This window comes from Manis pentadactyla, chromosome 13 (assembly GCF_030020395.1).
Source record: "Manis pentadactyla isolate mManPen7 chromosome 13, mManPen7.hap1, whole genome shotgun sequence".
NCBI classification, from domain to species: domain Eukaryota; kingdom Metazoa; phylum Chordata; class Mammalia; order Pholidota; family Manidae; genus Manis; species Manis pentadactyla.
The window spans coordinates 101876460-101892025 of NC_080031.1; the positions used below are offsets into that span (position 1 = coordinate 101876460).

General features: G+C 56.0%; 2 protein-coding genes across 22 annotated transcripts in view; one reads left to right on the forward strand and one right to left on the reverse strand.

Moving 5' to 3' along the window:
* Positions 1-3718, forward strand: part of LOC118917576 (protocadherin gamma-C4) — a 153041-nt gene extending 149323 nt beyond the window's left edge. For all 21 annotated transcript variants that reach the window (XM_036895675.2, XM_036895663.2, XM_036895647.2 and 18 more), the window contains one exon: positions 1754-3718. In XM_036895675.2, the coding sequence (XP_036751570.2) occupies positions 1754-1980 (227 nt within the window). In that variant the 3' untranslated portion in view covers positions 1981-3718. The remainder of the gene's footprint in view (positions 1-1753) is intronic.
* A 1970-nt stretch (positions 3719-5688) lies between these two features.
* DIAPH1 (diaphanous related formin 1) overlaps positions 5689-15566 on the reverse strand; it is a 100512-nt gene continuing 90634 nt past the window's right edge. Inside the window, exons 23-27 of the mRNA XM_057491004.1 lie at positions 15272-15436; positions 15005-15140; positions 13066-13152; positions 6066-7573; positions 5689-6010 (exon numbers count right to left, since the gene is read on the reverse strand). Coding sequence (XP_057346987.1) covers positions 7416-7573; positions 13066-13152; positions 15005-15140; positions 15272-15436 — 546 coding nt within the window. The 3' untranslated portion in view covers positions 5689-6010; positions 6066-7415. The remainder of the gene's footprint in view (positions 6011-6065; positions 7574-13065; positions 13153-15004; positions 15141-15271; positions 15437-15566) is intronic.

The window sequence follows — 15566 nt, forward strand, 5'->3', positions numbered from 1 at the left end:
CGGGAGCAGGGAAGGAAGTGGGGAGCCGGCCCTCCCATTCAGACCCTCTGCCCCGCCCCAAAGGCCCGCGGATCTTGGGGTCTGAGGCTTGAAGTGGAGGCTGCAGAAACCTGAGCGCTGGGGTGGGGCGGCCGAGAGGGAGGCCCGCCCCCCCTCCCTTCTCCGGGGCCCCTCCCGCCCTCGTGCGGGTCTTTGGGAATATTTCCGTCTCTGTTCCTCAGCCCCGGGTTGGTGTCCCAGGACTACAAAGCCTCTCCAGCTTCGGTGACCGTCTCTACCCACTCCCGGGGTTTGGGGTGGGGGTAGAGGGAAGCCAGTTGGGCTGGGGCTTAACCCTCCCCCTGCCAGGGCCGCCAGCGGCGGCCTGTGACTCCGCCAGTGTGAAAACTGCCGGGTGTTCTCCCCTGGACCCGGTCCGGGAACCTGCTGGGTGGAACTAACGGCATCTGTGGCGGTGAGGACGATGGTGGCAGCTGGGCCAGCATTGAAGGGGCGCTCAGCAAGGGCCTGCCACTGGCTGAGGCAGTCCCGTTTGGGCCTCCCAAAAACCCGACAAGGTAGGGTTTTCTGTGCTTCTCCGCCTGCACTGCGCGAGTCACCTGCAGATCTGATTAAGGTGCAGGTTTTGAGAGCAGACTTCTCCCAAGCCCCCAGGTGACGCTGAGCCAGGGCCAGAGCGCGGCCCCACTGTCTTCTCAGCGCCGTGGGAAGGTGGGCCGAGGTGTCCTCCGATGCCCCCGGCTTCTGCCTGGCACCGTGAGCCTACGCCCGCATTGTCCCGGAGCTGTGGGCTCCCGGGCTCATCATCCCCTCCGCCTGCCAGGACACGGCGCGTCCCCGTCTTCTCTCGCGCTCCTCTACCCTCAGAGCAGCGCTGAGGCCCACGCTGCAGCCCCACCGCTGCTCGGGACTGCGCCCCTCAGCGAGCACTTACGTCCCCGAGGCCGCACCCTGCCCTACTCTGCGCCGACTGCTATGGCCTTGCGCTAGTCTTTGCCTCTCTGAGTCTTGCTTCCATCATTTGTAAAGTGGGGGTGACCCCGCACACCTCACTGGGTCGTTGCTTGATGTGAAAGCCGTCACGCGTGTGCAACATGGAGCCCTCAGTGGGCGTTGATCACTGTTCGATATGAAGGCCTGGAAGAACGCCCTCCTAACTCACAACAGCACTGCCCCATGCCGACCCTGCACGCGCACTGGCCAGCGAAGGGCGGGTGGATGCAGAAAGCATGGTCGCGGCCCTCCGGGAGCCCACGGTGCAGGGACAGAACCAGAGCTCCCTTGAGGAGGGCTGGGGCGAGGATTGGAGGCTGGCGTCTCCACCAGTAAGGGTACTGAGAGAAGAAAGGGCACCACATTTTAAGCCTTTACCACATGGCAGGCACTCTGCGCTGCTATGTAGGTGCTTTTTTTCTAGATGCTTTACATACATAATCTTGGTTAGCCCCCCTCAAAACCATGAGAGTAGATGCTATTATTATCCCCATCTCACAGATCAGAAAACTGAGGAGACACGGGGAGGATGGTTAGACTTGCCCGGGATCACAGTAGGGAAGAGAGCTGGGACTCAACCCTAGGCTGTCTCACTCATGAGCCTCTCACTTCTGTCCCACGTGGGTAGAGACAGTGTTCCTAATGCTCAGGGTGCTCAGGGCTGGGGCCTTTGCAGGCATCTGCTCTTGAGCTGCTTGGGCTACAGGAGAGTGACGGTGGGAGACCCGGTCTAATCCCCGATCTTCCTTTGTCTCTGCAGAAGCCGCTGATGGGAGCTCCACCCTGGGAGGGGGCGCTGGCACCATGGGCCTGAGTGCCCGCTACGGTCCCCAGTTCACCCTGCAGCACGTGCCCGACTACCGCCAGAACGTCTACATTCCCGGCAGCAATGCCACACTGACCAATGCGGCTGGCAAGCGAGATGGCAAGGCCCCAGCAGGTGGCAACGGCAACAAGAAGAAGTCGGGCAAGAAGGAGAAGAAGTAACGCGGAGGCTGGGCCAGGAGCCACAGGGCAGCCTCCCTTCCCAAACCCCCTACCTGTACCCAGGCCTCGAATTTTCAGGGCTTACCCCCAGGATACTGGTAGGGGCCCAGGCCATGCTCCCCTTGGGAAACAGAAACAAGTGCCCAGTCAACACCCCCCTCTCTGCTCCCAGGGGATTGAATATGCAAAGGGAGTTCTGCTGGGAACCCCTAGCCAATCAATTGCTGTGCCCATGGGGGTGGTGGGGTTAGTGTAGACACCATTTATCACACCCACTTTAGTTACAGCTGAACTCCATCTTCCAGATTTAATCAGGCCCATCCATTCCTGCCTCCCTCCCACCCACCCCTCCCCACAGCATTAACAGCTCCTCTTTCTTGAGTAAGTTGGTTGGGGTGTTGAGGTACCTGGCGACCTAAGGAGCCTTCTAGTTCTGAAGAGTGGGAAGGGCATGGTGGCCCCTTGGCCTCTCCTTCAGTCCTCACACTGCCCCCCAAGCATGGGTCATGGGTTGGTGCCAGTCCCCCCGCCTCCTTCCAGAGCCGGAGACCAAGCTCCTGTTTTGGGAGGCGTGGTACTGGTGCTTGCTGGATTTAGGGAAGGCATTCGCTACCTGCCTCTTCCCAACGCCCTGGGGACCAGTGTTTTGTTTTGTTTTGTTTTGCTTTTCATTGTTTGATGTTCCCACTGCATGCTGTGACTTCCCCCTGCCCAAACAAGAGACTCCATTGCATGTTCCAAGACAGTATGGGGTGGTAAGATAAAGAAGGGAAGGGTGTGTATGTGGATGGGGGGATGAACAAAGCTTGACATCTCACTTAACAGGGTCTTGCAAAAGGCTCTGCATCCCCCCAGGGTACTGACCAGATCCTCCAATTCCAGCCATAAGCCAAGCACCCTGCTGGACCCTCATCCACTCTCATCCACAGGGCTCAGCCTGGGGCTGAGCTACCAGCACCAGTGGGTTTACACTGGCATTACAGTCCAAGGAAGCTCTGAGCAGGCTTGGGACCGGGTGCCCTGGAGAGGTCAGAAGGGCCTCTGCGGGTGCTGGGTGCTCCAGAGGTGCCACTGAGGAAAAGATCAATGTGGCCCCAGAGGAAGGAGGGCAAACTAGGCCATTCTTGGGCCCCGGGTTGGGGAGGCAAGTAGCTAGAGCGGGGACCAGGTGGACAGAGTCTCAGCAGGGGGTCAGGGCTCCTGCAGGCCCCGAGCCTTGGTCCTCCCCCTTGCCAGGTGCCATTTCTTCTCTGTGGAGGGCACTGCCCCTGCCCCCAGTCTGCCCCCTAGTGTCCAGAGCCTGGTTAAAGTCCCCCAGTGCCTCCTTGTGCATAGACCTTCTGCCCCTCGGGTCCCGATTCATCTCGCGGGGCTGGCGAGAACCCCACCCCAGTCCTCACAGTAGCGTAGAGCCCCCCCTTTCGGCTGGTGTAGAATAGCCAATAGTGTAGTGCGGTGTGCTTCTCCGTGACGGCGAGTGGGCAGCGGGCGGCGGGCTCCGTGCAGCCGCCTGTCCTTGAACCTGCCTGCGGCGGCCCGTGCTGTGTTTCGTGCTGTGTCCACGCGCTGCGGCGACCCCCCCCCCCGGTACTGACTCCGATAAGCGCTCCTCTTCGCTTAGTCATGTAGCTCCCCACCCCACCCCCTTCCTGTGTCTCACGCAAGTTTTATACTCTAATATTTATATGGCTTTTTTTCTTTGAAAAAATAATAAAAAGTTTTCTTCTGAAAGGCTGAGCGCTCCTGGCCTGTGTGGATGAAGCGAGCCGGGTGTGTCTGTGCGGGGAGAAGAGCGCGGTGGGGAGCCGGTTACTGTGCTCGCCGTCCTGGTTTTGTGTCATTGCCCGAGTCTGTGCATGAACGTGGCTGGGTGTGCTTGCAGCATGTGTAATAGTGCGCGACGTGTAATGGTGGCTGTGCTCGTGGAGCTGATACCGCTGTGGGTGATGGGCTCGCGGTCCGCGGAGCGGGAGGGGTTTCGGAGCGCGGCGCCCCGTGCGCACCCGGGCGAGCAGGCGTGTGCTCGCTGCCGTCGCCGCTACGGCGCTAGCGCCGGTCTCCGGGCAGGAGAGGACCCCGGCGCGGGGCCGGGCGCGCCTGGGCTCCCGGCGAACAGCTGGAGCGGGGGCCAGTGGACGCTTCCTTAGTTCCCGCCCGTTCCCCGCTAAAATCACCACCTCAGGGGAGGGGACTCCCCTTGGCCGGCCCCCCCCCCCCCGACTCCCGCTGCCTGTGGGGTTTGGAAACACCGCAGGAGTGGGAGGGAATGCCCCGGGCGGTTCTGCCAAGACCAAGCCTACGGTTTGGGCTTCAGCTTTCGCATCTGGAGTCCGCCTTCCCCCTCGCCTCCCTGCCGCAGAGCCGAGGAGGTTAGAGGACTGCTCGCCCTCTTGCCGGGGGTGGGAGACCGGCATCCAGGGGAACGAGAGGGCACGCAGGCAACGAGGCTGCCCGCAGACGCAGACTGCCCTCGCTCCTTCCTCGCTCCCGCTGCCGTGCTTGTCCATCCATCACTCGGCCAGCGCGTCTCCCCGCCTCCCCCACCTGCCCCTCCTCCAAGCGCAGCGGGACTCTGAGGCTGCCGCAGCCAGAGACGCTGGGGAAACACGGGGTAGGCGGGTGGGCGACTGGAGCGGCGGAAGGCCAGAGACACCGACATAGCCACTGGGTTATCAGAAGGGTCAGCGAGGCTGTGCCCAACCTCAGGGAGGAAGGAGGCTGTCTCAGGGCTTCCTCCCACAGAGCCGGCCACTGCGTCCTGCCAGCTCCTGGTCTGTTGTCATGGAAACCAAGCCTTCCAACCAAGCATCTGGAGGCGACTTTCTTGCGTGGGAGGGAGGGTGCGTGGTTGCTGAGATGGAAGCAGGGTTTTGTTTCTGAGAGCCAGGCTGCAGAGGGCGGCTGCCGAGCGCCTGGGTTCTATTCCAGGCAAGGCAACTAGCCTGGCAGAGCACGTTCGCAGCTGTGGTTGGTCCCCTAATGTGTATATGCGCCTAGAAAGCTCTGAGCCAGAAACGTGTGGCCTCTGAGGGGTGAGGAGGAGGAGGAAGGCAGCCCACCCTGGAATCCCCAGCCCTGCTGGGGAAGCAGCTGCCCAGGCTCCAGCGCTGTGTAAAAGCCTTTTATTTCCAGTTCCAGGGCTGCCCGAATGGGTCTGTGGTCCTCTCCAGGCCCCTCCCTGTCTATTCTGGGCCTGCACTAGCTTGTAAGGCTTCTTTGTGCAGGTCACTACTCGCTCCAATGAGTATGGCTCCGAGCAGGAAGTCATCGGGAGCATAACCTCTGACTTCTGACCTTGCTGGAGAGACCGGGGTTCCACCCCCATGTACGCTCTAGTCTGGAATGAGCTCTGTGGCCACCCGAGGGGGGTGGGGGGATGGGAGAACGGGAATCCAGTTTCCCTCAGCAAGAGGCACTGCAGGGAAACTGAGTTCAGCTGGGGTCAGGGGAGGTGGGGGCTAGAACTGAGCTCCAGGGAAGGGGTCCAAGCCAAGAGGCAGCCGTGTGGAAGGGCTGGGCTAGTCCTTTATGGGGGCAAATGTGGGGCAGAAGCCACCACGCATTAATCATCTCTAGCCCTGCACCCAAGCAGTGCCTGGCACATGACGGTCACCTTAAACTTTTTGACAAGATTGTCAGCTCAACCAGGAATTTGAAGCAGGACAAGAGTGGAAAGAACAGAAATTCACAAAGGAAAGGAGGCTGTAAGGCGGTGCTGCTGAAGTCAGTGCTTTATTAACAGTTGGAAACAAATCCAATGAACCGGAGGTGATGACATCCCAGAAGCCCAAGAGGCGAGGGACATACGTTTGCATTCTGTCCCCCTCCTTTTTTTTTTTTTTATTAAATGCATCTTGGCAAAAGTAGATTTAAAAAAGAAAGGGTCAAAGCCCCAGGTGTCAGCAGGGAATAGGAGGGGACCCAGAGGAGCAGCAGGCCCCTGCACCAGTCTTCCCAGGAATAGCTCAGAGGGGCTGCTGTTGCCCCTTCACACATGCATCTCTGGGACAACCAGAACCTGCCTCCTGTCCTCAAGGCCTCCGGGCAGGCGCCCTTAGGTCTCCTAAGCTCCCTCTTGCTCCAACAAATATAATTCCGGGCCAGGCCCTAACAGTGCCATTCTCTCCCTACCTGGGGGTGGAAGTCTGAGGGAACAACAAAGAGGGCAAAGTATCACCTTGAGCCAGAGAATCTGAGCTTCCTGGGGCTGGGGCCACGGAACAGTGAGGCCTGCCCACTGCTGAGATGGAAGCAGGGGTGCATGTGGGCTCAGAACTTCCAGTTAGCATCTGCACATTTGGCTTGATAAATATATTGAATTTATAAAAACTCTGTGGTCTCAGAGCTCCCACTACTCTTGGGCTTGGTCCAGCTTAACCGGAGAAGAGCTTCCTTCTGCCCCAAAACTGGATGCTGGGAAAGAGAACCTGCATCGGCCGCAAGGGCCCGGAAGGCTGGAGAGCTGAGGTGGAGGTCCAGGGGACTTGTTCAGGATTGAGGCCCGTGGGGAGAAAACCCAGGGACTCTCTCAAACCTGCCATCAAAGCCTATTACCGTTACGGAGGAGGAAGGGAAAAGGAGGAGTTATTTTCCTTAAAAAAAAAAAAAAAAAAGATTCATACAAAAATAGATCAATTTGCAATACAATTTCTCAGCCAGAGGCTCCACCTCCCATTTCCTTGGAGACAGAGGGTGAGGTCTGGCAGGGCTGGGCTCGGGACTCCCCCACAGCCCATATTCCAGATGAGATGCACCCAAGCTCCGGGGAGGCTGGGGCTGGTGCAGAGGGCCCAGAAAGGCGAGGGCACAAAGCATGGCAGCAGGCTGCGGTGGGCCCCACCATGTCTCTGCCCTGCCTGCCTGCCCACGGGCTAGGGCCCAGGCCACTGCAGAGCAGATAAAGTGGTCCAGGTCCTTTTTGTTTTGGGAAGCTTTCCCCAGGAAGGTGGGGTACGGATGAGGTTTGCTCCCCTCCTCCTTAGAAGTAGCTCCCAATGCCACATCACTAGTAATAAATAACAACGGCCAGGAGAGGGGAGAGGGGAGTGGGGGTGACAGCAGTGGGAGGAGAAATACAGCCCCAAGGTCCACAAGCCCCATGCCGTTCTCAGGGCCAGAGGAACCACGAAAGAAAAGCACAAACCCAGCAAGGCCGACGAGGTGACAGTGAAAGCCCCCTGGAAAGGCGGGGGTGAGGAAGCAGGCAGGGCCTTGTCGGGGACGAGGCCTCAGGGTGACAGCGAGGAGACACTGAGGGTTAAGGCAGCAGGCACGGAGCCTGCTTTAGTAAATACAGCAGCGGGCTGGCCGGGTTGGGCCCAGGCCGCCCCCACACTGCCCTTTCCTTCTGTCCTCCAGGCGGCTGAAGCTGTGTGTGATGTACAGAGAGCAGCAGGCCGGTTCCCCCCGAGGAGCTGCTGCGGCCACAGGCCAGCTTAGCTCGCACAGCCAATCAACTCCTTGGTTTCCTCAAGGGCTGTGGGGACTCCCTCTATGTTCTTGGCCACCTTGGCAGGAACTGCAGTCATGGCATCATCCTTGGTCAGCTCGGAGGCTAGGACCGATGTGACTGCACACCCAACCTTCCTGTTTGCTGCAAGAGAAAACACGAGAGACGTCAACCACGGAAGGCCCAGTTTCTGATTCCTCTGAACCCATGGCAGCCAGAAGCCATGCAGATGCTGCTGTCCTGTCTGGTTCACAGAGGCCCTTCTTTAGAAGGGGGGGCAGAGGTCCAAGAACATGTGGAGTGCAGCTTTGGGAGGCAGACTCCCTCCCTCTCCCCAGACCCACAGGCGGAGCTCTTTCCTGCCTCTCTGAGAGTAGCAGCTGTGATACAAACGCCAGGGCCCTACCAGGTGTGTTGGGGTGGGTAGTGAAATGTGTGTCGGGGGAGGCAGAGCTGGGGGGGAGGAGGGCCAGTAGGGGCTCCTACAGAGAGAGAGAAATCTCAGCCTCATGGGCTAAGGGATTGTGAAACTCCAGCTGTCATCTTAAAGGGGAAGAGAAGAACCAGTCAACCCACGGGTTTCTGTTCTAACTGCTGGGAGCCATCCCCAGGACTCTGGTGTTCATTCACTGAATCCAGATGTATGGCCTCTGTATCCTCAACAAGAAGGCAGTCCGTCCCTTGGGCCCATGCCCACCTCACGCCGCCTGCCTCCTCCCGTGCCCTGGAGGCAGCACAGGGACCCGGCTCATACACAGGGAGCTGCCTGCCTGAGGTGGAAGGGGCCAGACACAAGGCCAGGCGTGCTGTGATTCCATTTCTAAGAAATGCCTAGAACGCACACATCCATAGAGACAGAAAACAGATTCGTGGTCGCCAGGCACTGGGGGAGGGAGGACGCGAGTGACCGCGCGCGGCACAGGGTTTCTTTCTGAGGCGATGAAACTTGTGGAATCAGACAGGGATGGATGCAACCTTATGGATACATGAAAGACATTGAATTGCCTACTTTAAAAAGGTGAATTTTAGGCATGTGATGCATGTTTAGTTTAAAAGCAGCAGCAGCAGCTTGCTGGGTCTGGGAAGCTGAGCCCCGAGGCAGCAGGAAGGCGGAGGTCCAGAGGCGCCCACCGCCGCCTTCCGTGGGCGGCAGAAAGCTTTCGGTGGGGCAGAAGCCGCCCAGGGCAGGGGGCCCAGCTCTGCGCCAGGGCTTCGGCCCCTCTACAAGCATGCGGCCCGGGGCCCCTGTGTTCACACACCAGGTCAGCAGGCCCAGAGGTTACCGATGTACAGATCACCTCCTCCTCCTCCTCCTCCTCCCAGGGGCACAAGGGGTTGTCTAACAAGAGGAAAAAGAACAGTGAACATCCTGACTGACAGGCCCAAGGGCTCACCTGCCTACAGGTGGTGCGTGTGCGGTGCGGAGGCCAGGGGGTCCTACCCAAACCGCACCCTGGCTTATGAACACGTAATACTGCCGCGGCGACTGACGGGAGGAAAAGGAGCCCTCTGGGGTGTGACTAGGACGGCCCACGTGTGCACCCCGCTCCTATCTTCCTAGTCTCTCCAGCAGTATCTCCCTCAGACCAACTTAGCTCCCACTCTTTTCTGAGACACGCCATCCTGTGTGACCCTCCTCTCGGGTCTGGGAAGGCAGTGGCTGGACACCACTTCAGTGTTCCTCTGAATTCAGTCTCCAGCAGTGAGAAAATACTGCAACTGCGCAAGCACGTGTGTGTGTGTGTGTGTGTGTGTAACTCTGGGGTGTGTAGGTGTTGAAATGATTCCTCACCCCAGACCCTAAGAACACTGGGTCTTCAGGGAAACCTGCCCTGGGCAACAGGGGGAAAGCCAGAGTTCAAGGGCGGTATGTCCTGCGCTGCTTCGCTCTTTACTTTCTTCTAAACTGAGAAGATACCAGTTGTACTTAACCAAACAGTGCTTCTAGATTCAAAAAGCTTCTGATGCATTACAGACTTCATAAAAATGAAGAGAGGATGGTAGGTGGGGAGGAGACCAAAAGTTCCCTTTTAAGCCTAGAAAGTAGGTATGTTTGGGGTGGACATGATGTGGCTTAAGGTCAGAATCCGAAATGAGAAAGCTCTTGCTGGAACTGGGAACAGAATCAACAGGAGAGAGGAGTCCCAGTTTCCCACCCTCAGGACCACAGTTTATACCGAACAGTCTGAACAACCCAGAAAAAGTGACCTCTCCCCTCCTTTCCCTGACTTGCGTACTTGTTAAGACTACTGAAAAGCAGCCACATAGGCAGACAGAGCTTTTGACGATACAGGGCCAGGGAGGATCACTAACTCCTCAGAGAACAGCCCCACACTGCGAGGAAAGGGGCCATCCTAGGACGCTGGTCAAAGCTTGCTGAGGCCAATTTGGGGTGGGCTGGAATAAAAACGAAATCAATCATAGAACAGCAATACAGATGAATCAGCAAAAGGTTAATGATTTGGAAAAAGACACTCATAAGCACAGGCTAGAATTGCTACTAAAGAGGAAGTGCTCTTGTTAATAAGCTTCCTCAGGGAAGAGGAAACTAGGACAGATGGGGTGATCATTACCATCCTGAGGAACTCATTTCTGTCTGGAGCTCTCTTAATTATAATTCCTGTCCTATTTTTACAGAAGTAGAGGGAGAGTAAGTGGTGGTATAGGCTCAGTGGAAATGGCCTGGACTTGGGTTCACAAGAATGGGCTACGGTTTTGCCTCTATCACTAGCCAGCTCTGCGGGCCTGGGCAAGAGCTCTCCGACCGAGGGGGAGGTTAGGTGCCGACCGCCAGAGGCCGTTAGTCCTTCCCACTCGGAAGGGCCGTTAGTGCGGTGGTGCTCACAGCTGCCGGGTGGCAGGAGGAAGGAAAGGGACAGAGGAATTCCTCCCTCCCTTGACTTTCACCCCACAGAGCAGAGGGCTTGTATGTAAGAGGCCACATGGAGATAGAGCTGAGTCACTGAAACCACGAGCCGACTCCACCACCAGCCTGACATCGCGGCTGTAACACAGTCACGGGGATTCTTCCCGCGACACTCGCACCACTGCTCCCCCTCCCTGCAGTTCACAGCGGCCTACACGTCACTTCCAATGAACCGGCCCGGACAGTAACCCTCCTCTTCCACCTCCTCAATGGGCCTTTGTGTGCTGGTCACTCCCTCAGGTCTCCAGAGACTGGAAGATTTTTTTTTTCCATTTTTTTCTAACATTCCTTTGAATCCAAGGAAAAGGCTAGTGTCTCTGAACAGGGACAGCTGCCTCTCTGGAACTGAGGAGAGGGCTGTGGGGCAGACTGGCTGGACGGCGCTTCAGTTCTTTGGCTCAAAGCGATCGGCCCGGAGGAACACGCGGAGGCAGCCGAGCAAGAGGCAGGGGACCAGCCAAGTCCGGCGGCCACTGAGGGGCCCACAGACGCAGCCTTTCTCGCTTGAGATCGGGGCCTTGTGGCTCGGCCTCCTTCTTTTTTTCTCCTCTCAGTCCAACTGTCACTGGACAGAAAGGACCCAGGAGACCATGCTATTCCAACTCATTTTTTACATGAAGAAACTGAGTCCCAAAAACTTGTCTAAGGTAACCTAGACAGCACTAGAGTTAGACTTGACTTTGGGTCTTTTCATCTCATCCTAGGTCTCTGCACTCTACTCTGATGCCTACCCTTCGGTTTACATTTAAGATGAGGCCACATCCCTTTCTAGGATGCAGATGCACTAGGCACACGCCAGAGTAACTAGTTACTTCGCAGATTCTCCCAGAAATGCTCAGCTGTGCTTAGTGGACCTGGAGCCCAGAAAGGTAGGGTTGCAGGATGGAGCCAAGAATGTACTTCTCGTTTTCTCCTTCTTTTTGCTTCAATACCTCCTGGTGTAAGTCTCCTATTCCTTCTTGCCCTGGGAAATGCACTCTGACTAATCCAGTAGGCCTCTGCTGAAAGGTTACGTTCCAACAAAATCCCCTGCTTCCTCTGCCTGTGAGTCCTGGTTTCCCACTGGGAAGAAGTGGAGCACGGGGCCTCCGCTGCAGAGGAAAGCCGCTAACGTCTGCTGCCTGTGCACAGGAAGCACCTGGGATCCTAGTAGGAAGAGGCTTAAAGGAATTCCCCTCCAAAAGTCTGATGCAGGTCAGCACTTAGCTGAGAGAGGAAGACAGTGAGATGCAGTGTACTTTCATTGGCTAGAAATACTTGATGTAAGGCCACATCACCTTCTTTGGTGGTAAGGAAACAATGTTGCAAGAACTTAACAACTAAACACAAAAATACTACTAGTGGCACTATCCAAACCCCAATCCATAAGGCTAAAGGCCGTATTCCAGGAAGTTCTAAGACTACCATTACTACCTCTCCTCCCCTCTAGAGAGCCTGTACTTAGAATTTGGGTAAGACCTGAAACTAGGGTTTCTCCTGTTTAGGGAAGGTTCTAAAGTCACACAGAGTCCTCAGGAGGCAATCTTCCCTCGGAGCATGGATAGAAATAGGCAGCAGAATCTGGGCCAGGACCAGTGGAGTGCGGGCTAGCTTGCTCCATACCCTGGATCTGGAGTTCTCCTTTCCCGGCCGTGACTGGAGGTCTGTAAGCCCCAGAGATACCATGACACGCTGTTAGTAGCTAAGCATGGGCCAAAGCAAGCCACGCTACTCCCTCTTTCTATAATGACCTTAACGTGAAGCTCCCGTCAAACAGGCCGACAGAGTAGACCAGTCGGGGATAGAGAACACAGCTCTAACTCCCCCAGAAGCAGAAATCCTTAATGATTCCTTTTCTGTAGTTCCCACCCTTCAACCTAGGGAAGAAGCCATCACCCCCAGCAATAAAGGGCCCTCACCAGACACCACGGCACAGGTGAACCCCTCACGAGGGCAGCCCGGGCTCTGCCTTGCTCTGGACTAGTCTCTTGGCCACCGTACACTTCCCTCAAAGGTACCTCACGCACTGAGCCCTCCCCATGCTAATGGCTGGATCATTTGTCCTCCTATCCCCATAATTCTTAGAGGCTCGGGCTCAGCGTGATCCACTTGTATCTTCTGAAGGCTGGGAGAGGAGGTGGCGGGGAGGAAGTGGGGAAGGCAAGGCAGTGGAGGTTGAGGTGCACCCAAGGAGGAGGGGTTCTCAGACACAGCACAGTTCTCCCACTGAGATGGTCCTCTCTATTCTTACATATGGCATAATGATGCCTAACCTTTTCTCTACAGGATTTTATACTTTGTTATTCTCTCTCTTCTCCTTGTGAAGCTGAGAGTAAGAACTCTTGGCTTATTTTTTCTTTGTATTTCCTACATCTAACACACAGTTTTGTATCAATTTTTGTTCATACATTCAAACACCCATCCAAATGTCTATGTCCTGCGCCATGGTTCACTCATTCCGGATTTCCGCTTTATCAGTGGGGAGAAATGCAGGAATGATCAAATTTAACTCATCTGTTGTCAGGCCCTCAAGACCTAGATCCAGAGTCAGTACTTTCTAACACAGGAGGAAGAGGGCCAGACAATCTACTCAAGATGAAGAGGCCACTGCAGGGAGGTTTCTAAACCCTCAGAATATAGTTACTTGCTCTTCAGCTCAAGAGAAGCAGGACAGGAGCACAGAGGCATCACCTGCTCCAACACCCAGGCTGGCCTCCATTTGCTTGCTTACCCTGACGGGGTCCTCTCTTCCGTCGGAATGCGGCGCCTGACTGCAGTGCTTCTAGAAGGCTGTCCATCACACCTGTCTCATCGCCCTCTGTCATGAACAAAGATGGAGATGTAAGCTCTTCAGTGTGAGCAGCACGCATGTGATGAGTCCCACACGAAATGCACGGCTACGGATTGGCTTCCCCTTTCCCACAGTGGCTGGGGGTTCAGAGCAGAGGGCTCAGCCTTAAGCCTCGCAGCCCATTTTACTTGTGTCTGTTTAAAAACGGTTAGAACAAAAGGTTTCATTGCCATTAACCATTACACGCCTTGGGATACTTTCCTGTAGGGTCCACCCTCCTTTCCACCCTAATCAGGACTAGCACAGAGAACTGCAGAATTACCCAACTCTAAGAACAGAATAAGTACGGAGAATGGGTTTATGAAATTAATAAGGAACTATACCAGTCCCCCTTTATCCTAAAGGGCTTCACTTCAGTTTACATAAACCTCTCAAGGAGAGCCCAGTTCCAGTTTCAGAGCAAGACTGAGAAAGATGAGTCCACTGATCAAAACTGCATTTTGCTTAAGTACTGCCCCCAGTGGCTGCATTTCCCTGAAGCCAGCCTGTCATCTAAGAGGAGCATCCTGGCTGGAATACAAAGAGTTAACGTAGAATCCCGGTTCCAGCCAGGCTCTGTTTCCATGGCAACAGCTCAGGGTGGTGAAATCTGAAACTGAATTCCCAAGGAGCCCTGGGGCTGCCAGCCAGGAGGCCAGGCTCACTGCTCCCAGCGCCACCTGCTGGCTGAAAGTCACCAGCGCTGCTGACCCACATTCTGACCTCATTTGCTTGCTCTGGGGACCCAGCCAGGGCAAGGTGGGCTGTGCCACCTGATGACTGGGTGCAGCCCTCATCCCCCATGTCCACTGGACTCCACCTTTGCTCACTGTGTCCTAGATGGTACCCGGAGACAAGCCCTAGAGGCTTGGGAAGAAGGGGGGAAGGGGACAGATAGCTGATTGTATTACATATAGCAGGGGTAAGGGTAGGGGAATTGTTTCCCCGAAAAGTATGAAGATAGAAATGCAGGCCCTTCTGCTGCTTCAGATCTCTGCTCTCACCACGACAGAAGCTGCCGAGGAAAAGTCCCTGGGAGCAGAAGGTGTTCGCCCTGCCGCTGGTGCTCAGCAAGTCGCCCTCATTCACGCCAGGCTCGGCAGCCCTGAGAACCCCTTCACTTGGATGGCTCATAGCCAGCCCTTCAGGTTCAAGGGTAGCTGGTGGCAGCACAGTGTATGCTCTATTTCCGCAGCCCACTGAGGGAGCAGCCTGAGGGGGGCAGGGGCATTGGCAGCAGGAAAGAAGCCGAGACAGGAAACAGGGCCAGTAATTGAGGCCATATGTTTCCACAAAGACATGCTTCTCATAGTGAAATAGAGATTCTCCTGAAGAAAGAGGGTGGCCAGCTCGCCTGCTCCCTTTCCAGAAGTTCAATTCCTCTACAGTCTGATAGGTGTGTGCAACTGCTGAGGGCAATAAGCCGAAAGAAAGAGCGAGCCATCATTAAAACCTGGGGGCAGGGCCAGGAAAACATCTTGGGGAAAAGGACAAAAGATTTCGTAGAGGGTAGGAAAACAGGCCAGAGGAACTTTTGGACAGGCAGAAGAAAAGAGTACGTGTTACAGCAATATTGAAATCACTGGGGAGATGAGACATAAGCAGGAAGCAGCAGAGGAGAGAAACAGACTTGAGCCTGGAGAACGGGAATGCCCGGTAACTGAGGTGGGGTTTAAAGCCCAGCATCGGGCTCTTGGAGGCAGAAGGCTGTCAACCCAACAACCATTTGCCAGGAGATGAGCGCAGGCATGAGCTGTTCTCTCTGGCCTCGAGGTTCCTGATGAGAAGCCTTCCAAATGCTCCTGACACAGCCCATCAGCCCTTCTCCTTCGCTTCTCACCTGCATTCATGTCTATGAGCTGCTCTCTCTTCCGCTGTTTCTCCAGCCGCTCCTTCTCGGCCTTCTCCTTGGCTAGTTTTGCTCGTCGCATTTTTTCCTCTATTTCCCGCCGCTTCTGGTTCTCCTTGACTGCTTGCTGTGGAGAGAAAAAAAAGAACACGTGGGCATGTATGCACTGACACATGTGCACGTCCACCACCATCATGGACCCAGTACAAAGTGAGAAAGGTCCACAAAAGGTCCAGCCAGCAAGTGTCCCTTGCTCACCACAAACATATTCCTGAAGTTGTGCAGATCCATGAAGAATTCCTCCACAGACACCTTCTTAGGGTCGAAGAGGAAGTACTGGCCCAGCTCCTTATAGAGGGTCTCCATGTGAGAGTGCATCATCCGCAGCTTGTCATACTGCTCCTGGGCATCCTTCACAAAGCTGTGCAGCTAGCGAGTGAAGGACCAAGACTGAGGAGCAGACCCACTTCTCCCACCCAGTGGAACACTAAGAAGATGCGCACTGGCGTGCACAGGGTGCTCCACATGGCACTCTTTGTGACAGTGAGCGCCA